General features: G+C 51.8%; 1 protein-coding gene across 5 annotated transcripts in view; it reads right to left on the bottom strand.

Moving 5' to 3' along the window:
• Positions 1–23,944, bottom strand: part of SULF2 (sulfatase 2) — a 130,373-nt gene extending 106,429 nt beyond the window's left edge. The window contains exon 1 of one of the 5 annotated variants that reach the window (XM_050745161.1): positions 22,883–23,944. In XM_050745161.1, coding sequence (XP_050601118.1) covers positions 22,883–23,022 — 140 coding nt within the window. In that variant the 5' untranslated portion in view covers positions 23,023–23,944. Of the gene's footprint in view, positions 1–20,927; positions 21,016–22,153; positions 22,323–22,663; positions 22,861–22,882 lie in introns of those variants that run through there. The other 4 variants (XM_050745160.1, XM_050745162.1, XM_050745163.1 and 1 more) reach the window with 4 other exon arrangements.
• Positions 23,945–24,287: the final 343 nt, after the last annotated feature.

The raw sequence follows: 24,287 nt of genomic DNA, 5'->3' as shown, positions 1-24,287 counted from the left end.
TGAGCAAGTTCCTAAGAGTCTTCCAGGCTGTCTCCTCATTTGCCAGGTGGCCAGGTTCCCTCCGAGGGCCTTTTTGGCCCTGGGCCTGTGATGCCAGGGTACAGGGGGGCTGGGAAGGGCCAAGGCCTGGAGACAGCCATGAATAACATAAGCCTGTCTCTCATTGGGAGCCCTGGGCTGGGTCAAGATGGAGCCCGAGGCACAGTCAGCTGGACTTTGTTCCTGGCTCCCATGTTGGTTTCAGAGCACCCCCCACTCCTGGGCAGCTCTCACCCGCTATCCTCTGGATGGAAGTCAAAGCTCTGGCACCAGAAGCCAGAGAATAACAGGAGCTAATTATTTCATCAGATCAAGTCATCAGTGGGTCGATTTTTGATGAATTCCCCTGGCTCGGACTTCTCCTGGCCTCGTGCCAGTCTCTCTCCGGATGCTGAAGAAATCAATTAAAGATGACACAAGGGATTCTGCCTTGTTTTTTTCCTTCTTCTTGGTAAAATATTCAAAGTGGCTGAACCGAGAGAGCACCCAGTGAACCCATGCAGCACCAGCCGCCTGCCACTCCTTCCCTGCCGTGGACAACACCTCTCCTTCCCACCAGCTCCTTTCCAGGTCCCTCTGGCTCCTCCTCTCCATCCTGAATCTTCTCCGGGACCTTGGCAAAGGCTCCCCAGCCCAGGAGACATCTCTGGAAACACCTAACATCCTGAGCATTTCGAAACATCATTTTTACTTCTCAACTTCTCTGCCGATCTGCAGAAAGAAACTGGTCTCAGAGTGACTGATGCCCCCGCCTTCCCAATGCCACACACCACAGCAGTGAACAAACACCCGGGACCTCATCCAGACCGGTTTAGAGACCCAGATAGGCTGTTTTCCTCTGAGGATCCCCAAATCCAACAAGAGGGGGAGAGAGAAGTTTGGGAATGATCAAGCAGCTGAGGTGGTGGGAGAGGAAGAAGGGGCCAGAGGCAGGAGGAGGCACTGGTCAGACGGGAAACGTCCACGAGAGGCAGGAATAAAGCAAACTGTGGGTGTGCAGATATGTCCCATGCACTGGGGCCAGAGCCCGATAACAGACCTAGCAGCCTCCCCAGGTGGTCCAGAGGGCCTGATAATTTCTCTTTTCCTTCCTTCACTTTACAAGCATGTATAAAGGGCCTCCCATGAGGCACAGTGTTCAGTGATAGGAGAATCCTGCCTGGATTCCAACAGCCTCCTAACTGGTTTCCCTGCTTCTACCTCGTCGCTTCCATCAAGCAGCCAGACAGATCCTGTTAAAACAAAAGCAAGGGCCTGCCTTCCTCCACTGAACAGCCTTCAAGAACTCCCATCCCACGTAGAGTAAAACCCAAAAAACCTCCAAAGAGGCTACAAGAACCCACCCAACCTGCTCCATCACCTCTCCGACCTTATTGCCTTCCCCTCTCTCCCTTGCACACCTGGCTCCAGTCACACGGTCTCTGTACTATTCCTTGCACATGCTAGCACACGCCACCCCAGGGCCCTTGAACTTGCTGCTTTCTCTGCCTGGAGCCTTCATCACGTTATCTTCATCATCCCTTCTTCCCCCTCTTCAGGTCTTTGCTCAAATTTCACCTTGGCAGGTTAAAACTGAAATCTATGCCCTCCCCAGTAGCACTTATCCCCTCTCACAACTAGCTCCTTTCTTTCTTTGTGGGTGTCCTCCAGCAGAGTATCAGCCCCATGAAGGTGCAGGTTTTTGTCATTGTGTTCAGATCTATATCCTCAACAGTTAAAACAGTGCTTGGGGCATAGCAGGCATTCAAAATATTTACCGGCTTAACAAAGAATGATCTCCCGCCTCCTGCTAACAACCCCTATTAGTGCTTTGAGGCCACAGGTGTTCTTACTGTATATACGACCAACACAGGAAACACCCTAGAACAACAACGATGAAGGATAGCTAACATGACAGGCCCTGCACAATTCTAAGCACTTTTAGTGTGTGAACTCACGTCACCCTTACAACAACTTTGTGAGTTGGGATGCTCCATTTACAGACAAGGAAGATAAGGCACGGACAAGCTCCAGAACCTGCCCAGTGTCATGCAGCATGGGTGCTGCATACTGTCCCTTTGGTCCTCCCTTCCCATCTTCTCTCCACCCCCAAATCCAATAAGAGAAGGAGAGAGAAGAGTTTGGTAATAATTAGGTAGCTGAGGTGGTGGGAGAGGAAGAACAGGCTAGAGGCAGAAGGTGGCATTGGTCAGACGGGAAACACTTACGAGAGGTGGGAAGAAAGGAAATTGTGGGTGCGCAGATACGTCCCATGGGCTGGGGCCAGAGCCCCACAACAGAAATGGGGGCCTCCTCAGGTGGTCCAGAGAGCCTGATCATTTCTTTCTTCCTTCATTTACTTTACAAATATTTATGAAAGGCCTGCTATATGTGAGGCACAGTGTTCAGTGAAAGGAGAATCCTGCCCAATTACAACAATAATCCACTCTTCCCTGTCCCCTGGGAGGTTCACTTAGATGTGCCACCTCCAAGTGACAGATAAAGCAAGCAAGCCAGTATTACTATTTGTACACAGACATTCTGACCCCAGAGCCTACTCTTTTGACACTTATGCTGACTTAGAAAGCAACAAATGACACAAGGGACTGAGGTTAAGTGTGTTGCATAAACAGGAAGAGGAAAGGGGAAACTGCTGACCTGGAGCAGTCAGGGAGGGCTTCCTGGAGGAGTACTTAGCATAAACTCTGAGCAGCCTAATAGGAGCAAAGTTCTGAAGAATCCACAGGATTTGGATAGCCCGTGAAGAGGAGGGTAGAAGACAGGATGCTTCAGGCAGGAGAAGCAGTTTGGGCAAAGAGCAGGCAGAGGAAACAGAGAGAGGCCCCTGGAGGGGTGGGGAAGTGTGGTCCCAAATCTCACAAACCCAGAAGCTGTCTAGACAGGGGATGACACACGCACATCTGTTAAACCGTACACTCCCCTGTGTCTCCCCTTCTTCCTGGCCCCAGGCTTTCTCCAGCCTTCTCCTCTTTGGGGCTGTCAAAGAAAGCACAGAAGCTCCTGTAACCTGCGGGCCACAGCTTCTCCCTGTCTCCCCTACCTAGGTCCAGGCCATCTGGTGGCTCTCCTTGCCTGTTCTTGGAATTCCAAATGGAGGCAGAGAACCAAGCCGGCTTTCAAGAACAGGGCAGGGGACAGTAGAAGGGTCATTCAGAGGCGGGACGGAAAGATCAGGTTTCAAGACAAAGGCTCAGGATCTGGAAAGGAAATTAGGGGCATAAAGATTGTAGACCAAAAATGCAGGGCTTAGGAACCCAGTTACCTGCCTAACTACTGATGTAACAAGAAATGCCTGAAGGCTCGTGTGTGCCAGGCACAGTTCTTGGCACTGTGGATAAAGCAGTGAAAAGAGAATTCCCTGCCCTCCTGGAAGTGATATTCTAAATCAACACAGGAAAAGCTGGAGTTGAAAGACTCCAGCTACATGTGAGAATGATCAGAAAAGAGGACTGGAAACAATGGCAAACCACAGGCAAGCTGTGTGAACAGAGTGGCCATGGATTAAAGTCGGAGCACAAAGGAAATTTAGAAACAATACATTCAAGTCTTAGGAAGCTGAGCACCAAAATGTTTTGTATGTCAAGTGGGTAGATGTTTGACAGGCCATATAATTCACACCCTCAAATACCTGAGCATCTGCTACTTGCCTTATGCTATTTCATGATCCGTTAAAAAAAAAAAAAAAAAAGAACAGACAAAACTCTTGATTCTCACGGAGCTGACAAAGTGGACAGAGGCAAGAAAATAGCCTGATACTTACTTGGGGGAAAATGCAGCAGGAAACACGCTGAGTAGGAAGAGGGGTACGATCTGGAGCTAGCCTGCCCGGGTTTGGATCTCGGCTCCACCACTTACCTAGACATTGGGCAAGGGTCTGAACCTCTTGTGTTCTCAGTGACTTCATCTGGGAAGTGGCGACGCTTACAGCACTTGCCTACAGAGTGGATGCTTTAACATGCACGGAGCCTTGCAACAGATCTGTATGCAGCAAGTGCCCAATAAATGCTGGCTTGTGTTCTCTGCTAGGTTTGGGACACCCAGGATTATCTCACCTCCTTTCTATAACAGCTCCCAATTTTCTTGGGGATCTGAGGCTGGGTTGGTGGCTCACGCCTGTAATCCCAGCACTTTGGGAGGCCAAGGCGGGTGGATCACTTGCGATTCAGAGTTCGAGATCAGCTTAGCCAACATGGTGAAACCCCATCTCTACTAAAAATACAAAAATTAGGCCGGGCTCGGTGGCTCACACCTGTAATCCCACCACTTTGGGAGGCTGAAGCGGGTGGGTCACAAGATCAGGAGATCGGGACCATCCTGGCTAATGCGGTGAAACTCCATCTCTACCAAAAATACAAAATTAGCCAGGCGTGGTGGCACATGCCTGTAGTCCTAGCTACTTGGGAGGCTGAGGCAGGAGAATGGCGTGAACCTGGGAGGCAGAGCTTGCAGTGACCTAAGACTGTGCTACTTGCACTTCAGCCTGGGCAACAGAGCGAGACTCCATCTCAAAAAACAAAAACAAAACAAAAACAAAAAACAAAAAACAAAAAAACCCAAAATTAGCCAGGTGTGGTGACGTGTGCCTGTAATCTCAGTTACTTGGGAGACTGAGGCAGGAGAACTGAGCCAAGATCATGCCACTGCACTCCAGCCTGGGCGACAGAGCAACACTCCATCTCAAAAAAAAAAAAAAAAATCTTGGGGGATCCTTTTCTCCCCATCCTTGGTCCACAAAGTTCAAATTAGGCTCCAGTTCCGGAGCTACAAGGCTAGATCGTGGGATCCTAGACCTGGGCCAATCAGAGCCTCCCCACCCCCTGCCTCAGTGACGGGCCAGAGTCATCCAGGTGCTTTGGCCTGACTGGTCAGGAAGAGGCATCCAGTCTTTACAACTGGCTAACTCACTCCATGTGGTTCCAATGTGAGGATCAGGGACGACAGCGACACCACCTTGTCTTAAGTGGGGTCGGGAATGAAGCCAACACACAGAACAGAGCAGTGCTGTGAAATGCAACATACTTGGGACTTAACAGCACTGGACACCTGGATCCAGCCAAGCCTGAAAGAGGAAGATTTGGGTTGGGTTCTTTGTTTCAGGCCCAATAAATTCCTCTTTAAGTAGTTTCTGTTTTCTTTGTAGGTCAGTTTCCCTATACTTTGACTCAGGATCAGGAGTGAAATTCCCTTTTTTCAATTAGGTCATTCCTAGTTGCTCTTTCTGTCACTTGCAACCAAATGAACCCAAACGGGGAAGCAGGCTGGAGGCAGACGGCTGACTCAAGTGGCTTCCTGGCCACCTTGTGCCTGTGTGAACAGAGGCCTCAAGGCACGGCCTGCCAGCCCACGCTAGGCCTCCTCGGCCTGTGCCCAACTCTCTGCCTTATTGAGGGCCAACTCGCCCATCCTTCTTTGACAACTGATAACAGCGCGGTGTGGAAAAGTGGAAGGAACCTGGGTGTGGGAATCACAAACTCTGGACCTGACTTGGCCACTCTGGCTATGACTTGGGCTCTCCCTGGCCCTCCGTCCCTGAAGCAGGCCCTGCTCTGTCATTCCCACCCCAGTCCCAGTGCTGCTCTCTTCAGAGCACTTATCATAACTTATCATAACATATTTACTCTCTGGCCTGAGAATTTTTTTTTTTTTTTTTTTTAATGGAGTCTCGTTCTGACATCCAGGCTAGAGTACAGTGGCGTGACCTTGGCTCACTGCAACCTCCACCTCCCAGGTTCAAGTGATTCTCCCACCTCAGCCTCCTGAGTAGCTGGGATTACAAGCACCCACCACCACATCTGTCTCTTTTTTTTTTTTTTTTTCTGAGACAGAGTTTCACTCTGTCGCCCAGGCTGGAGTGCAGTAGAGTATGATCTCGACTCACTGCAACCTCCACCTCCTGGGTTCAAGTGATTCTCCTGCCTCAGCCTCCTGGGTAGCTAGAACTACAGGCAGGTGCCACCATGCCCGGCTAATTTTGCATTTTTAGTAAAGACGGGGTTTCACCATGTTAGCCAGAATGGTCTCGATCTCCTGACCTCGTGATCCGCCTGCCTTGGCCTCCCAAAGTGCTGGGATTACAGGCATGAGCACCCGGCCATGCCTGCCTAATTTTTGTATATTTTTTTTTTAGTAGACATGGGGTTTCACCATGTTGGCCGGGCTGGTCTCGAACTCCTGACCTTAAGCGATCTGCCCACCTTGGCCTCCCAAAGTGCTGGGATTACAGGCGTGAGCCACTGCACCTGGCCGGAGTTTTACTTTATAGAGGATCATCCCTTCACCAGAAGCTTGCATGGGCAGGGGCTGTCTCTTGGTTGTGCGACGCCATGATCCCAGCTCCTGGCACAGCCGACGTGCTAATTCTTCCAGGTAGTCAACCGAGATTTCCTGAGCACCTACTATGCTCCCAGCCCTATTCTCAGTGCTGGGAATCAGGAGAAACAATTCTTCATGGATCAGACACCAAAATAAATTACACAGCGTATGAGGCAATGTGTACCAAGGAGATCAAGTCCTAAAGAGGGAGGCTGGAGTGCTAGGGGGTGAGGGGGTGTAACTTTAAATAGGGTGGGCAGCAAAGGCCTCTCTGAGAGACGACAATTGGGTGGATCCCTGCAGGAGGGGAAGGAACATGCCTTGTGGATATTTAGGGGAAGAGCATCCTAGACACAGGGAACAGAAAGTGCAACTGTCCTGAAGTAGGAAGACGCCTGAGCGGGGACCGGAAAGGGGACAAGCATGGCAGCACGGAGCTGAGTGAGGGGGGCTGGGGGTTCTAGCCTGTGGGTGATGTGATCTGGTGTAGTTTTTCTTTTTTTTTTTTTTTTTTTTGAGACGGAGTCCTGCTCTGTCGCCCAGGCTGGAGTGCAGTGGCAAGAACATAGCTCACTGCAACCTCCATTTCCCAGGCTCAGGCAACCCTTCCACCTCAGCCTCCCAAGCAGCTGGGACTGCAGGTGAGGGCAACCATGCCCGACTACTTTTTAAATTTTTGGTAGAGATGAGGGCTCACTATGTTGCCCACACTGGTGTTGAACTCCTGGACTCAAACAATCCTCCCACCTCGGCCTCCCAAAGAGCTGGGATTACAAGTGTAAGCCAACATGCCCAGCCCTGATGTAGGTTTTAACAGGATCCTTCTGACTATGTGAGGGGCACAGACTTCAGGGCATGAGGCCAGGCACAGGGAGGCCACTGAGATGACCAGGTGGGAGCAGGTAAGGGGAGAGGTGGACAGTCTCTGGGTATTGTTCAGTGAATGAATGAATAACTGCACGGTGGGAACACTGGAATTGGCTGAATGCTCCAGTTACTAAGAATACTGTGTAACAATTTACTACAAAACTTAGTGAATTAAAATCCTGCTTTTATTCTCAGAGGCTCCTGATCAGGAACTTGTGCAGGACATGGCAGAAAGGGCTGGTCTCTGCTTTGTAACATCTGAGGCCACCGCTGAGAAGGCTGAGCCAGGCCTTGGCTTGTCTGGCAGTTGTTGCTGGCAGTCGGTTGGGGGCTTGGGAGGGGCTGTAGAGTGGGCACCTCCATGTGGCCTCAGTGTGGCTTGGGCTTCCTCACAGCATGGCGGCCTTGCAGTAGGGTCTGATTTCTTACACAACAGCGAGGGTCCCAGTGATCTTCATCTTTTCTGCTGTCCCATGGTGTTCCTTCCACCAGGGCTACACACGTCTGGCCAGATTCAAGGACAGGGGACACAGACCCACCTCTCAACAGAGGAGCATCAAGGTCCTACCATGGATGAGTCTGCAGGGTACCATGTGGCCATCCTGGAAAACAGTTGGTCCTGCTAGGTCACAGAGGCTGGCCAGGCCTGGGGCCACATGGGCCTCCCCTGTAGTACATCCTCCCTCTTAGGAAGTGAAACCTGATCTGAGTCAGCCTCTGTCCATCCCTGCTGTCAAGGCTGGGCATTTGTGCTCAAGCCCATTTCAAAGAATCCCTGAGCCTGGGAAAGTCCTGGGGTGACCTGAAGATTGCCCCAACCCCACTGTTCCTTCTCACATGACCCAAGGGGGTTAAAGGCACGATGTCGGGTCCAGGGGGTTCTGAGCAGGGCAGAAGGGTGAAATGAAGGGCTCGTACTGGGAGCCAGAGTCGCAGCAACAACCTCTCCCCCTTACTCTGGAGAACACATCTGCTCAGTTCTGTGTGCGCTGGAAACATTTCTTCCCATTTTTTAACCACCCCCAGCTTATTTTTAAGTAGAAGGGAAGCCACCTAACAGACCCAGAAAACCCCACAGAAGAATAAGATCTAATTTGGGGAAAAGGCCCCAACCTCCCCTAGCTCTTCCCTTTTGCAGAGGCGAGAAATTTTCCAACTCAGGCTCTGTCCTTGAGCCCTGTGCTCAAAGCCGCCGTCAACATGGAGGTTGCCCTGGAGTCCAGGAGGGAAGGCTGCTGGCCCTGGGAGCCCCTCTCATCAGGCAGGTATTGGCTTGTCAGTGGCACAAGGGGGCCGGGGGGCGGGGGTGGCGCGGTGATGATGAGGTTCTGCAGGCTTCCAATGGGGGTGCTGGGCCAGGGCTCCGGGGCCAGGCTTGGAAGGATGCTAATCATGCCTGGCTGGGCAGGAGACCTGGAAACATCTCCCAACCTGCCAGAACTCTGCCTGGGATAACACAGCTTCTCCTGGGCCAGAATCAACTGCTGCTAGAGTTGTTTTTTTTTTTACAGGCGGCTCCCAGGAAGTTTCTGGCAAGATGGAGGCTTCCAGGGCAGGGGCTCCTGATTTGAGGCAAACAGTACAGCCCGGTCTGCTCCGAAAGGGACGACAGGGCTGATGGTTACCCTCTGTGCTCCCTCCCATATGCCAGGGTCTCAGGACAAATAAATGAATTTTTTAAAGTCTGGTATAAGTAGAATACCCAAATCTGGGCCTAAATTCATTCATTCATTCATTCATTCATTCCCTTTCTTATTTCAGTAAATTTATTTAGAAAGAAAAGTCTATCTTGGTGGAACCAGCACCCATTGCCATAAACCTGGGTCTCTTAAGCTTGGCACTACTGGCCTGTGGGCGGGGTCATTCGTCGATGGGGGGACTGTGCTGTTCATCACAGGGTGTTCAGGAGCGTTCCTGACCTCTGTCCATGAGATGCAAGTAGCACCCACCCCAGCTGGGACAATCAAAATTATCTCCAGACACTGCCAAATGTCCCCCTAGGGGGCAACACTGCCCCTAGGTGAGAACCCCTGCCATATTTAGATGGCAACAGTACAAGCAAAGGCAATGACACTGTGGTTACATTCCTGCTTGCCAAGGCCTCTGAGCTTCCCTTTACAGTGGGAGTAGGTCTCCTTGAAGACCATGAAGGAGGAGTTCATGCGATTCCCCCCTTGATGACCCAGAGGCTAGGAGGAGACCAGGAAAAGAAAAGGGAAAAAGGAAAAGTTCAAAGTTTTTACTTTGGAAATGGCATTTCCAATGGAGCCCAGGCCCCACCCCGTCTCTTATCCTAAATCTAGGCCACTTCACTCACTCAGGTCTCCTGCCAGACCTTCCTCCCGCCATGACCTGCACATGATGAGATCAACACTATTTACGCCCTGCGTGTGGACTGCTAAGATGAAGACTACACCTCGATCCGGTCAGTGGGACCTGGTTGGTGGAGGCCAGCGGTCTGGCACAAGACTTGGCATTGCAAGAAGTCTGGCTGTTGTCTGGTGACCTTTGGAGAGAGATATGTCTACAGTGGCCTTTGTCTAAAGCAGGGACAAAAATGCAAATGCCTACAAGGGTCGGGCAGGAGACCTGAGTGAGTGAAGTGGCCTAGATTTAGGATAAGAGACGGGGTGGAGCTTGGTCTACATGGGAAATGCCATTTCCAAAGTAAAAACTTTCTATTTTAAACACTGAGTGGGCTCCATAAAGCCCTGCTGGAGCTTGGCCTGGGAGCTATGTGCAACTCTTCCAAGCTATCCAATCTTTCCTGAGCACCTACTATGTGCCACATGCTAAGAAACAGCAGTGGCCACAAGGCAGGCCAGGCCTCTGTCCTCACAGAGCTGTGACACCTTGGTGGAAGAGAACATGAATGAATGAAGATGAATTTCAGATTGTCTTAAAAGCTTTGGAGGAAGTTGTCAGGTGATAGGATGGACAGTAAATTGGGAAAGGCCTCTCTGGGATGAGGAGGTGGCATAAGAAGTGGCATCTGAGCTGAGAGCAGAGGTGGGCAAGAAGCCAGTTGTGGGCAAAATGCTTTCTACGCAACGGAGGAAGTAAGTGCAAAGGCCCTGGGGTGGAAATGTGCAGAATGAAACCAACAAGGTACAGCCCAGCACAGCAGTGTGGCCCACAGGAGGCTGGACACCCCTTTGCCCCAGCCCATGCCTTCTGGGTAGGCCACACCCGCTGTCCTTTCTGGCTGTTTAGAGGAAGTAGAAATCAGATACAGAAATTCCCACCTCTGTTCTTTGTTCCTTTGTCTCAGCTGTGGACAAAAGCTTCCCTGGCAGGGAGTTACAAAGTTATTTCTGCAAAAGGCCTTTGGCCAAAAGCAATAAAGTCGGACTTGAACAGAGTCATTATTCACGCCTAATTGTGGGCTGGTTCTCAGTGTAGACTGCCACAGTGAGGACTGACAATTCTACCTTTTTAACCCCCTCCCCCTTTTCAGCCCCACATTTTCTTAGCCTAGCCCTGCTTACCCCCACAGAACATGTATTTATGTTTCTAGAGATTGTCGTTTCCTTCGAGAAGAACATAAAAGGAATAAAAGGTATTTTGACGGCTCGGTATTAATAATCCAATTACTACTTTCCTTTTCACCCAATCCACAGGCGAGCGTGCCATCCTCAGCCAGCTTGCCCCTGCTATTAGCAGATGAGCTGCTCATTAGCTCACCTTGGAAACGGCCCGATGCTTACAATTATTTCAGAAGCCGGGAGAAGGAGTCAGAAGCAACTTTTACCAAATCACCCGCTACATTTGGAGATGCGAGTGGAGTGCCTTTGGAACGACAGGTCGGCTTCCCAACGTGGCGTGCTGTGCAATCTAATTAGCGGCCGGAAATAGCCCGGCAAGTGGGAGGAAAGCCTGGGTCAGAGGCTCTGCGAGCTGGGATGAGTCTGGATCAGTTTTGCCGACTAGCAGCCTCCCCTGCCGGGGGGACTCACTGGGTGTCACCAGGTGTGGGGGTGGAAGGCAGTCTCACTGGCGAGGCGGGGTCTGGGAGGAGGGAGTGCAGGCCTTGAGCCCAGGTCCCTCATTACTGCGCATGCTCTCCTCTCAGGAGCCAGAAGCAAACTGCCATCTTCTGGAGGGGGATATCGAGGCATGGCAGGGGTTCTAGGAGTTGACTTTGCCCCATAAAGTGGAGAACAGCTTCCAGACCCCCAACAGCACCTGAGCTATGGGGCCCTGGAGCTGGAGAAGCTGCCACACAGATTTGCGCATTCCACTTATACCGGACTTTCAAAGTCCATTCATTCGTTTTGAAATGTTCATTGCTCTGCCAGGGGTGAAGTCACCTATGCAGGGGCAGTGCAGAGATTTCTAACTATTTTTGTCCATCTGGTCCCCTTCTTTTGACAGCACCCCAGCTTCCTTTTGAGGCCTACCTCCCCTCTGCCAAGATGCCCCCATCCTCTCTGCCAAGGGATGATCATGTGACCAAGGTCAGTCAGTCAGACTTTCTCACCATGTCCCCAACTGTCAAATAAAGTGTCAAGGGCAGAAAGAAAAAGTAGGGGTGCATTTGTCGCATTGGGATGGAAACCCTCCTTCGGGCGGCTGCTAGTAACTCGTGCACCAGGGTCCCCAGAATTTCCTTAGTTCCTGCCCTGTCCTTTCCTGAGCCCCCCAGTAAATCCTGTTTCAGCTTGAGATAGCAAGTGCTGGGCTCTGCTACTTGCAGTCTGTGATGAATGAGTACTTTGGTGGACTCCAAAAAGCCACACTGCCTGGTATTCAAACCCTTGTGTGGGCCCCACCCCATGAAACCGGGCTGGCTTTGTGACCTGTTTTGACCAAGAGAAGGTGGCAGAAGTGATGCTGTGCCAGTTTTGTGGATACGCCTTAAGAGGGCCTCGCAGCTTTCATTTTTGTACTCTTAGAAATCAGGCTACCCTGAGCCTGCCATACTGTGAGGAAGCCCAAGCAGCCACAGGGCAGAGCCCACATGGAGAATAACTGAGCTCCCATCTGGTGACCAGCAAGAGCTGCTAGCCATTTGAATGAGGTTGTTTTAGATCTGCCAGCTGATATCATAGCTGAAGAACCACCTGGTCAACCCACAGAATCGTCCAAAATAAAATGTTGCTACCTTAAGTCACTGAGTTTGGAGTGGTTTGTTACACAGCAGAAACACAACCCAAGAATCCTCAGTGACACTGATCAGAGACTATTCCCCCAACAGAAATGTCACAAATGACTATGAGGTTAAGACTTTCAACCTCCTGGGCCAAAGAACATTTGGAGGAGAACATCATTCATTCATTCCTTTAATCATTCATTCAAACAGCCAGTAAGCCTAGCACAAATGGTACAAAGATGAACAAGCTTCAAGACCTCCTGTTCTAGTGAGGGCATCACACACAGTGCCTCAGTTTCCTTACTTATAAAGTGAAGATGATATTAGGCCCTGTTTCAAAGGCTTGCTGTGATGATGAAATGCTGGGCAAAAGTAATCAGTAGATATCAGACATTATTATTACTACACACTTGCAAGGCACATTGTTAGTGTCTAGGGATACTTAAAACAATGTCCCTGGAAGTGTAGCCATTTGGTACAAAGTATCACAATGGGAGACGAACCCAAATGCCTACACGGGCCGGGCAGGTAACGTAATCGGGTGAAGTGGACCCATAAGAAAACCGCACACCCCCCTTCCTCTTCAGCTCTCATCTGGCCACTTTCGGTAGAGATAGAACAGAGAAATATTGCTCCACAATGAGAAAAACAGAAGGGAAAGAAAAAAACAACACAAAAAAAAAAAAAAAAAAAAAAAAAAAAAAAAAAAAAAAAAAAAAATGCCATGAAAAAAGTCAAATGAACTGGTTCACAATCTCAGGCTATAGGGAATGGTGGGGACCCCATCTCCCCATTTTTCAGGAGGAGCTGAAAATCCAGATTTTTAAAATGCGAAATCTCGTAGTTGTTAAAAATCTGACAACTTTCTAAAAGGTTCAAACAAAACATGTCCGTGAGCTGCACAGAGCCCCTGGTTAGCCGGCCTGTGATGTCCTGTTCTACCAGCATGGCAGAGCAAAGAGAGACTTCGTTGTGTCTCTTTCCTCCTTTACAAAACGGGGCTGTAACTACCCCGCATCACTGAGTAGTTACACATTCAAAGGATGGAGCACCTAAACCACCACTAGCCTGTAGGAAGTGCTCGGTAAATGTGAGCTTTCAGGAGGGTAGGCTGGGGAGCGGAGATTAAAGAGGCTGGTCTCCTGGGCTGTGACAGCTGTTCTTTCAGGAAGGGACAATTTAGGGAAGGGAGCTGTCTTTTCAAGGGCAAATGCAGAAATATTCAACTCAAGAGCCCTCATTAGAATGTCACACCACTGACCTGGAAGACTAGCTTGGCCCAAGAGTCATCAGAAGTGGGGGGTTCCACCAGCCCTTCTGCAAGGCCGTGAGGTCCCTGCTGTGGCATAAAGGGGACGATCCCTCCTCTGCAAGCAATGCTAGCACAAAACCCCAGCTCTGGCACCGGGGAGCAAGTGACTGTGTGTGAAACCAATCCTCCCAGCCACCCGCTTAGCTTTTTGCAAATGACTAACAGTTTTTGACATCCTTGCCCTGAGCAGTCACCTTCCAGCAAACACGCAAGCCAGATCTGCCTGTAGCTCTCCAAGCCTCTTTCTCTTCTTGCTTCCTTCATTCAAAAAATATTTACTTAGTATCCAGATTGCCACCCTGGTTCTTAGTACTGCGGATACAGGGATGAACAAGACAGACGATGTCCCTACAAGCACAGAGCTTACTTTTTAGTGAGGGGAGAGAGGACAAAGGACAAATAGGCAAACCAGGCTAATTCCAGAGAGTGCTAAGTGTTATCAACATAAAACGGGTTGTCCTTCCAGCATTCTAGGGAGGTGACATTTGAGCTGAGATCCAAAGGATCGGAAGGAGCCAGGCCCTTTCCCAGTGTTTGATTTAGAGGTAAGAGCAAAACCCAACCCCGGACCAATGAAACAGAAAGCAAAGTCTGCTAGGGTGGGAGTGTTCTGGCAAGGATTTTACTCTCCGGTTAAAAGAGAGACAGCAAGGAGTCCTGCCCTATAGTCTCACTTTGTAGGGAGATGCGACATCTGGAGCTGTGGCAGCAATATTGGGACGATGAGGCAACAAGGCCAAAGACATGATGAAGACAGAACAGAGGCTTGAAAGATCCTGGGACCTTAGATGACACTGTTGTACTGAAAAACCAACCCCTGGACTCCCCTGCTTTGGACTTGGTGTTATGTGAGAATTAAATGTTTCTATGGCATAAGCCACTGTCAGTCAGAAATGTGATTCCTTACAATGAAACCATTTCAGTTCACATTCAAATGATCAGGACTCTAAGCTACTAAGAATTATAGTAGGCTTTCCTGGTCTTTGAAATATCCAGATAAGTGGACTGCAATCAGAAGTCTGTGGATAGTATCTGTCTCGAGGGCAGACCAGAACTGTGGCTTTCAGATGGTCTGATTTTCACCAGACACAAACTTCTCCAGGCTTCTGTGAGCTGACAGTGTTTTCAATCTCTTTTCAAAGAGTTCCAGACCAGGCAGGGTGGCTCACGCCTGCAATCCCAGCACTTTTGGACAGTCGCTTGAGCCCAGGAGTTTGAGACCAGCTTGGGCAACATAGCAAGATCTCATCTCTACCAAAAAAAAAAAAATTAGCTGGGTGTGGTGGCCTGTGCCTGTAGTCCCGTCCTACTTGGGAGGCTGAGGTGGGAGAATCACTTGAGCTTGGGAGGTTGAGGCTGCAGTGAACTGAGATTGGGCCACTGCACTCCAGCCTGGGTGATAGTGTAAGACCCTGTCTCAAAAACTAAAAAGCTCCTCTTCTCTGGCTACTGGGGCGGGTCAAGTCACCCACTGGGGTCCTGACCACGAGCCAATAAGAAAAGCTATTGGCCACATTCTTCCCCTAACACATCTGGCTTCCACCTGGCCAAACACATCTTTGGTACTATTCCTGGTCCCTGGGGATTGCCCTGTCCACCAACTTACACACACAAGACACAGCCATAACAACTCTGAGTTTGGGATAGAATTCATCTAAGATGCAAGCTGGGCCCAGGTATGCAGAGCAATGGGCCAGGTCTTTTATAAGATGATGTTCCATGGCAGAGGCCAGGGCCACTGGGCAATGTGTGCTTTGGAATCATATTAAGAGAACGTGGGGAATTCAAAATATTCTGGTTAGAGAATTCCACGAAGTCCTGGTCTGGGCTGGAGGAGAAGCTCTGAAGGCCTCGCCAACAGCTGTTCTACCCAGAAGGCATTGTGCTGCCTATGAGGCCCGAGATCCCACATGACCTTAAGCAACTTCCCAGGGGCATCTGTGGCAGAGCAATGAATATTTAGCTCTGTTAATCACTGAGAAACCAGGCAATAGAAAAGGGGAGGCTTAGCCCGAGCCTTCAGGAACTTCTTAGAAACGTCAGAGAGGTGAGCATGTGGGATGTGCTAAAAATATTCATCAAATAGATTCATGACGGGCACTGGGGAGAGGTCGGGGGGAGAAAACCACACTAGAAAACAAAACACATTCTCTCTGGATGATTGTGTCCACTCCCACAGCTTAAAATAACATCGATGTGCTGATAACTCCCAAACTTAGGTTACCAGCCCCGACCGGCTGCAGACATCCACATTCACCACCCACTGAGCTTCCAGACACCCAGGTGGGGTTCAACTCAAACCCAACATTTCCACGTCGGAATTCCAGATCACTCCTCCCCCCAAAACCTTCTCTCCTATCTTCCCTATTTAGCAATCACCATGCACCAGGCTGCCTAGTCACCTTTGATTCCTTGGCAGGATACACCACGAATATTTGGGCTGAATCATTTTTCATTGTGGGGTCATCCTGTACATTGCAAGTTTAGCAGCATCCCTGGCCTCTATCCTCTAGATGTCCCAGTTGGGACAACCTGTACTGTCTCCGGATAGTGCTAAATGTTTCCTGGGTGTCAAAATCACCCTCAGATGAGAATCAAAGCCTTTTCCCTCACTCTGTAATCCAATCCACTAGGAAGTCCTATGGGCCCTACCTCCAAAATACATCTCCAATCCCCATTTCACTCCATCTCCATTGATATCACCACGGTCCAAGCCACTCTCGGGCCCTCCCAGATGCCTAACAGTCCTGGTGACCCCACTTCCATCTGCATAGCATGCCTCTCACAGGAGCCAGCAGGATCTTTTCGAAACACAAATCATATCATTCTCTGACTTAAAACCCTCCAATGATTCTCCATGTTATTTTTTATTTCTTTTTGAGATGGGAGTCTTGCTCTGTCGCTCAGGCTAGAGTGCAATGGCGCAATCTCAGCTCACTGCAACCTCCACCTCCTGGGTTCAAACGATTCTCCTGCTGCAGCCTCCCGAGTAACTGGGATTACAGGTGCGTGCCACCATGCCTGGCTAATTTTTGCATTTTTAGTAGAGATGGGGTTTCACCATGTTGGCCAGGCTAGTCTTGAACTCCTGACCTCAGGTGATCCACCCGCCTTGACCTCCCAAAGTGTTGGGATTACAGGTGTGAGCCACTACATCCAGACAGTTATCCATTTTATTAAAAATGAAGTCTAAAATTTCTTAGCAAGGCCTGTATTTCTCATCTCCGATGTGCCCTCCCCCACTTACTCCTGACCCTCTACCCTACTTTTTTTTTTTTTTTTTTTTTTTTTTTTTTTTTTGAGACAGAGTCTCACTCTGTTGCCCAGGCTGGAGTGCAGAAGTATGATCCTGGCTCACTGCAACCTCTGCCTCCCAGGTTCAAGTGATTCTCATGTCTCAGCCTCCCAAGTAGCTGAGACTACAGGCACATGCCACCACGCCTAGCTAATTTTTGTATTTTTAGCCAAGATGCAGTTTTACCATGTTGGTCAGGCTGGTCTTGAACTCCTGACCTCCAGTGATCCATCCGCCTCGGCCTCCCAAAGTGCTGAGATTACAGGTGTGAGCCACTGCGCCCGGACTACCCCACTTGATTTCTATTTGTGTTTGGAGCAGGTGTCTGGGACAGGCCTCTCCCACTGCCTCTGGGCCTTTGCACTGGCTGTTCCTTCTACCTGGCATGTTCTTCCCCCAGATCTTTCCAAGGTGGACTCCTTCCTAAAATCTAGGTCACAGCTCAAAGGTCACATCCTCACAGAGGCCTCCCCTGACAGCCTGCCTAAAGTTGCCTCCCACCCCATCACATCATGCAGTCATTTTTCTTTTAAATTTTTTTTTTTGAGACTGCGTCTCACTGTGTTGCCCAGGCTGGAGTTCAGTAGTGCAATCTCAGCTCACTGCAACCTCCTGGGTTCAAGCGATTCTGGTGCCTCGGCCTCTTGTGTAGCTGGAATTACAGGCATAGAGACGGGGTTTTGCCATGTTGGCCAGGCTGGTCTCAAACTCCTGACCTCAAGGGATCCTCCCACTTCGGCCTCTCAAAGTGCTCGGATTATAGGCATGAGCCACCATGCCAGGACTATAGCATCTTCCCTGCCTTCTGACAGCCCCAGCGTTAGACAGGAAGACAGAGGCCCACGCTCCAGAGCCCTCTTCCCCAAACTCTCCTGCCGGTATAGAATATACACGTGACACACTGGTCATGCCCCCCAGCATCCAGGACCCTCCCTGGAAGTTTGATTCAACAGGGTCTGGTCTTTGCCTTTTCAAACAAACACTGCCAGATGATTCTCACGGTGGGAGGTTGGACAAACACTGCCCCTGGCCCCCAGAAAGCACAGGATCAAGGCCAGGCCCTATCCTTCAGACAGTAAGGCAGAAAAGTCAGGCTTTTGATGTCTGCTGGCCCTGGTGGAGGGAGAGGCACTGCCCAGGCAGCGTGTTTCCCTGGTCTCCACCATGGCCAAAATGGAGATGGGTCCATCTGGCCAGCATTGCTCACATGAGTGGCCCACCATCATAGGCATTGGCCATTTGCCTCTCCAGCATCCAGGCTTCCCTTTCACTGGGGACTCCCCCTGCTGTTTCCTTCCAGGGTTTGGGGTCTCAGCAATCAGCATCTATCCAGCTCCAGGGAGAGGCCTGTGAGCCTGGCTTAAGCTGATTGTTGGCAACTCATTTCCTCAGCCAGTGACTGGTTTGGACAAAAAAACAGTCCCATCAGAGGGAACCATGGGGCCCGGGTGCGCGTTGCCAGATCGGAGGCTTGTTATTTCCTTTTGGGCTTACTCTAGAGGGGATGAGACCCCTCTGCTCCATGACATCTGACACCTAAGTTACGGTAACAGTCAATGCTTACTGAGGGCTCACCTGGGTCAGATGCCCTGCTAAGCACTTGACATTGATCATCTCATTTCATGCTTACCACAAGCAGGAGACAGGTGCTATGATCATCATCATTTGTTGGATGAGAACATCAAGGCACAGAAAGGTTAAGTAGCACGCCCCAGATCCCACTGCTGGGCAGGGAGCCAGGCAGTCTGGCTCTCCTCGCCATGGTGCCCACAGCTGCCAGGGACTACCCGCCCCAGAGCTGGAGAGAGACACCAGCCCCATGGAAGGCAGAGGAGCGGTGGAGAGGAATGGATTCTCACGACAAAACCTGAGCTGCGGGTCCAGCTGTGTCTGAAGCTAGCGTTAGTCACCTAAGGACTTTTGGTTATGAAAACCAGTAAGTCCCCTTCTTTTCTCCTTAATCTGGCTTGAGTTTTTTTCTTCTCTTTTTCGGTTGCTTGTAAGGGAAAGAAATGATTACTTTACAGTCCTTCTAGGCAAGTACCCCTAACTGATATTCCATTTACAACTTGCACACAGCAGCTGCTCAGTAAACGCGGATGGACTGCTCTCCCTTCCGGTCCATTCACCGCTGGCTCTGTACCCTGACACCCAACTGTGGCCAGCCCAGCGCCTCTTCCCCTTTAGGCTCCAAGTGAGTCCTCGTTCCCTAGCAACCACCCCAATTAGGCAACCATGCCATTTATCAGGATGCCAATTAATTATAATGATCTTAATGCTCTCCCAATTAGACAGTGCCTTCAATCCGGCTGGGCCAGGGGTGTCTGTAGAATCTCCACCAAGGCCCATTCCAAGGAGGCCCAGGGAAAGCAGGTCTCAGGGAGGGCCCCCCTCACCTGCAGGTCAGCATTGAGACGCCCCCATTTTCCACATCCACCCAGGCCTGACACAGAGCACCCTGGCACCACCCCCAGGGCCAGGCCAGTGAGACTCCATCACCAACCACAGGAAGGTCTCACCTCTAGGAGAGCTTTCGCCCTCTGGCCCCTGTGCTCTGAGTGGGCTGAAATCTTCATCTCGGTTCCCCTGGCTTTTCCATCAGCTGCATTTGATGTTCCCTTTGCATTCTGACTGGGGGAGGGGAGAGTGTGTCTGCTCACAAGCAGAAGAAAAAGCACCAGGCAGGCACATGTTTTCCTTGGGGCAAAAAACCCCAAATACAAACCCGTGACTCTCTGTGTGAACGGTGGGGGTTTATGGAAAGTTGAAGGGCTTCGACTTTGCAAAGTTTGACTGTCTGAAGGTGTTTTCTTCCCCTGCATATGTGTTTCTTCTACATCTGGGACAAAGGCCAAGGTCATGGAGGAGAGCCCAGTGGTTCCAAGTGGATCCTGGAGCTTGAGGGCCTTTTGAATCCCAGCTCTACCTGTGACCAGCTGTAGGCAAGTCACAATCACCTCTGTGCCTCAGTTTCCTCATCTTTAATATGGTAACAATTGCAGTACTTACCTCATAGGGTGGATTTAATGAGTGAGATATCAGGGCTTAGATCAATGCCTCAGATCAGGCCCATACAAAACTACTTAAGTGTTATCAATTATCTTAAGTCTGGACTAAACCTTTTAACTACAAGCTGGTCAGAAATGCTGATATTTTTCTCTAGGACAAGGATTCTGGACTCCTTCTGCAGGACTGAAGTCTTAAGATCAGATAATGGCCAAAGCTTGACAGAGTTGGGTGATATTCTGCCTGGTTAACCCAGCTGCCCTCTTGAGGCAGGTCCAAGCAGATAAACTAACCAGTGCCAGAAAAAGTGAGAAGGAAATGTTATGTCCCAAATCAGGTGTGAAACTGTGTATCAACTGGGTTCTCTGGACAGCAGCTGAACTTGAGGACATGCGCGTGCACGCACGCACACACACTGCTATGCTGTCCTCCTCCAAGACCAGACTTTTACAATCAACCCATCGTTCTACTCTCAAGTTTGAAATTTTAACATGTTATTAGGGTTTCAGAAAAAGCCATAAATTCAAATAAAAAACCCAAGAAGTACACACAAAGCTCAAACCCCAAACCCACACTGACTCTCGGCTGCAGCAGTGATGCCAACATCACGGCTTTTATGTACATAAACTTGGCCAGGGAAGGAAGAGGCCTTCATGTACAAAGGTCCAAGATGCCATCCGCCAAGCCCACCACCTTCGCCTTTCAAGCTGCTTATTAGAACGCTAAATTACACACCTGACAGGCTGTCTGGACGAGTTTTCTCTTCTCTATGATGTGGGACAGGCGAAGCTGGGAGAACATCTCTTATAGGGAAGGGGCTTTCATTCTGTCCTCCCCACCCCCTTCCTATACTTAACGATTGGCTCTAATTTAATTAGAACCCTCTGGTGGTTCTGTAATGGGAGGCGGAGGCTCAGTCAAGAAATCCCCTTCACTATTCACTACAAGCTGAAATCCGGAGAGCGCGCAGATCCGGGGTGTCCTCCAGAGAAAGCCCTTCTCACCTGCTCCCTGTCTCCCCCTGAGAACCTGCTCCAGCGCAGCCTCTCCGTCTCCGCACCAAAAGTGGGGGTGGACCCTGTGGGAAACATGCAGGGGACAGATGGAGGAGCGAGAGGGCGGGAGTCCCAACATGCACAGATGAGCGAATACCCAGATTGAAACGTAAGCTGAATGTAATTACTTGGTTAATTAAATATTGACTTTTAACTCAAAAAGTGATTAAAACAAGCTGCAGGAAGACTGTCCAGAAAGGGGGGCAGGGAATGAATCAAAGCTTTCAAGGAGGGGGAGAAGGAGGGGGTCGTCACAGGCAGGTCTAGCTTGCTCTTCCTACTGTGTGCTGGGCCTACAGCGTGCAGGTGGGAAGCTGCGGACCGAGGCCAGTGTGCAAACTAGGATTGCAGGCTTCCCCTTCCATCTTCCACCCCAAGACGGCATCTCTCTACCCTGCTGCCCTCCAAGTGAACCGGCAGCTTCTGGCGCGCAGGAGCCAGATCCTGTTCAGCCGCGTTTCCCTGGAACAGAACGCGGTGCCTGGCACGAGGGGGTGCTCCAGAAATGCTTGTAGAACGAATGAACGAACTACTATACGGAATGTTTGTTTGGAAAAGTGCACTCCTAGAATTCACCGCTAGACTTCTGAAACCCCGAGGAGCCGAAGAGGGGAGCATCTCTCCGCCAGGCGATGGAAACTGGTTCTGCCCTGGCCTGGGAGGAAGTCTGCCTTTTCGATCCTGTTTGCCCTTTCGATGTCTGCGAGTTTCCAATTACTCTGAAGATCCGGCCCACTGCTTCCCCGAGTCCTGCCCGGACAAGCCCCACGTGGGCTGGCTTCTAGCCGGTCCCTTGGGTCTAAACCCCAAGGGTCAACAAGGCCATGCCCCTGCGGACGGTGGGCCCATGCGCGCTTCCCCCGGGGCCGCCTGGGCTCGGTGTGGCGCGTCCGCGGGTCAGGGGCGCGGCGGGAAGTCCTCGCCCGCCCAGCCAGCCAGCGGGGTCAAACAGGTCATCCCCCTGCGGCCGGCCGGCGCCGGAGCCTCCCTCCTGCCTGCAGGGTCCCACCTCCGCGAGCAGCACTGGGGCCGGAGCCGGGCGGTCGGGACCGGCCCCAGCTCACCTGGGCGGCGCTAGCGGCCGGGCTCACGCTGGGGAAGGCTCCGGCCGCCGGGAGTCCCCGCCCGAGCCCCGCGTCCCCTAGCCATCCACCTGCCCCCCATGCCCCACTCACCAGCGCGCACGGTCCCGGCGGCCTCACCAGGCGCGGGGCGCCACCGCCTCTGCCGCAGCCCGGCCGGGCCGCGGGGCGCAGGGGACTCCGCGCCGCCGCCGCTGCTGCTGCTGCCGCTGCCGCTGCCGCCCCGCCGCCGCCGCCGCCGCCGCCGCTGCATCCCCCGGCGAGCGCGGCTGCTCCTCCTCCTGCCTCCTCCCCGCCCCCCAGCGCCGCCGCCGCTGCCGCCGCCGCCCCCGGCCCCCGCCCCGCGCGCCGCCCAAGCCAAAGTCCGGCTCCGCGCCCCGCCCGGACCGCTCTTAAATCGCCCCAGCCCGGCCGGCCGCGCTGCCCCAGCCAGCCCCTTGGCACGGCGCTGCCGCCCCCTGCCCGCCGGCCTCCGCGCAGGGAAGGCGGGCGCGCTTCGGGGCGGGGAGCGTCGGGCCGGGAGCAGCGGACGGCGGGGGCCCGGGGCGCGGGGGGCCCAGCCAAGGTGCCCTCCTCTAGCCCTCCGCGCGCGAGCGCTTTTACCTCCGGCTCGGGGGACGCGCGGCCCGCGACCCGGCTCTGCCTGTCCCCGGCGCACGGCCCCGGCCCCGGCCCCGGCCCCGAAGTCCAGCTCCGGACGGGGCAGTGGACGCAGAGCTGGGGTCCCGGCGGCTCTCGGCCTCTGGATGCCTCCGGACCCGGCTGGCCGCGCTCCCGGCGCCGAGCGCGCACCCTCGCCGGGAAACACAGACGCACACTCACCCGACACACTCTCGCTCCCGCTTGCCCTCGGTGGAGAGTTGAAACAGATGTGGGATTCGCCCAGGAGCTGGAAACGAGGGAGGGAAGCGAGCCAGAGCCGTGTGTGCGTGTGTGTGTGTAACACACAAACCAGGGGGCATCGCTAATAAATCAAATATCGTGATAAATTCAGGAGGGCCATCGATCAGGTCCACTTGGCTGGAAACGACGTGAATCTGCCTCTTTTCTGCTTTCTTCTCCTCTCTCGGAGCTGGAGGGAGCCAAGTGTTTCGCGGGGCGTGCGACAGCCCCGACCGGGCGCTCCCCTCGTAATGACACGTTAATAAATGTTTTCTTTTATCTGCTTTCACAGAACTCGCCCCGGTCTGCAAACACTCGACTGCCTTTGCTGAAAGCCTCGCGCTCGCCTCCAACCACACACATTTGCCATTGGAGAGGCCGGCGCCGGCCGCGACCCCGCGGCTCAATCGCAGGGCAAACCGAGCTGCCCGTGCGCGCCCCAGAGCTCCCCGAGAAACTAACTTGGGCTCAAGTGAAAATAGCAGCTGTTGCCCAGAAATGGCCCGGGAGTAGCAAAGAAAAGAGAAACCGGCTTCTTCCGAAAGGGGAGGAATTCGACTCAAGGGGGTGCTGTCTACCGCGGTTTCCGCTGTCCCTCGCGCCACAGAAGAGGCCGGAGGGGGACCGGCCTGACGCGGGTGGGCAAAGAGCGAGCAGAGAACCCACCAGCAGCTGCAGAACACACAGCCGAGTTGCTTGCTAAGGGGAAACAGACGCCGCTGTAGGAAAGCACTTGTAAGCAGCAGTAACTTATTAAACCTTGTGACAATCTCACACAGTAAGTTACTATGCCCGTTTTACCATGGAAACCAAGAGAGGTTTAGTAACTGTCCGAAGATTGCACAATTATAAGTGGTGGATCCTGTGAAGCCAAGAGGCCTTAGCTCCAGGCTCATGCTCTTAAATCCTAGGATGTTTTTACTTTTCAACCTAGCATCTCCTTTCTGTGGTGTGATCCTCCATGCTAGACTTGTCAGAGACTTAACAAATACAGACCTCTATGGGGAGGAACTTAGTACTAAAAAATTATTCATTTTTTAATCTGAAATTCAAATCGGATCTCCTGTCTGGGTTTGGGGCTCTAGGCTCCTCCCCATAACCTCTGTTAGCCACCCCAATCAAGTTAGAGCCTAAATAAATCAGAAAAACCTTGAACTTGCTTTTCCAAATCAGGTGCTGGCCCTACCATTGGCATCACTGATAAGGCTGATCAGCTCCCACCTTCTTCGCCTTGGGACAGAATGTCAGGCTTCACCATCATAGACCAAAAAATAATGGAGACCCCTCTCCCTCCGCCTCATCTCTGTAGAAGGACATATATATAATTTAGAATTTTCTAGTAGTG

Source organism: Macaca thibetana, chromosome 10 (assembly GCF_024542745.1).
Source record: "Macaca thibetana thibetana isolate TM-01 chromosome 10, ASM2454274v1, whole genome shotgun sequence".
NCBI classification, from domain to species: domain Eukaryota; kingdom Metazoa; phylum Chordata; class Mammalia; order Primates; family Cercopithecidae; genus Macaca; species Macaca thibetana.
Note: the sequence above shows the minus strand (reverse complement) of the source record. Positions and strands in the feature narration are given on the sequence as shown.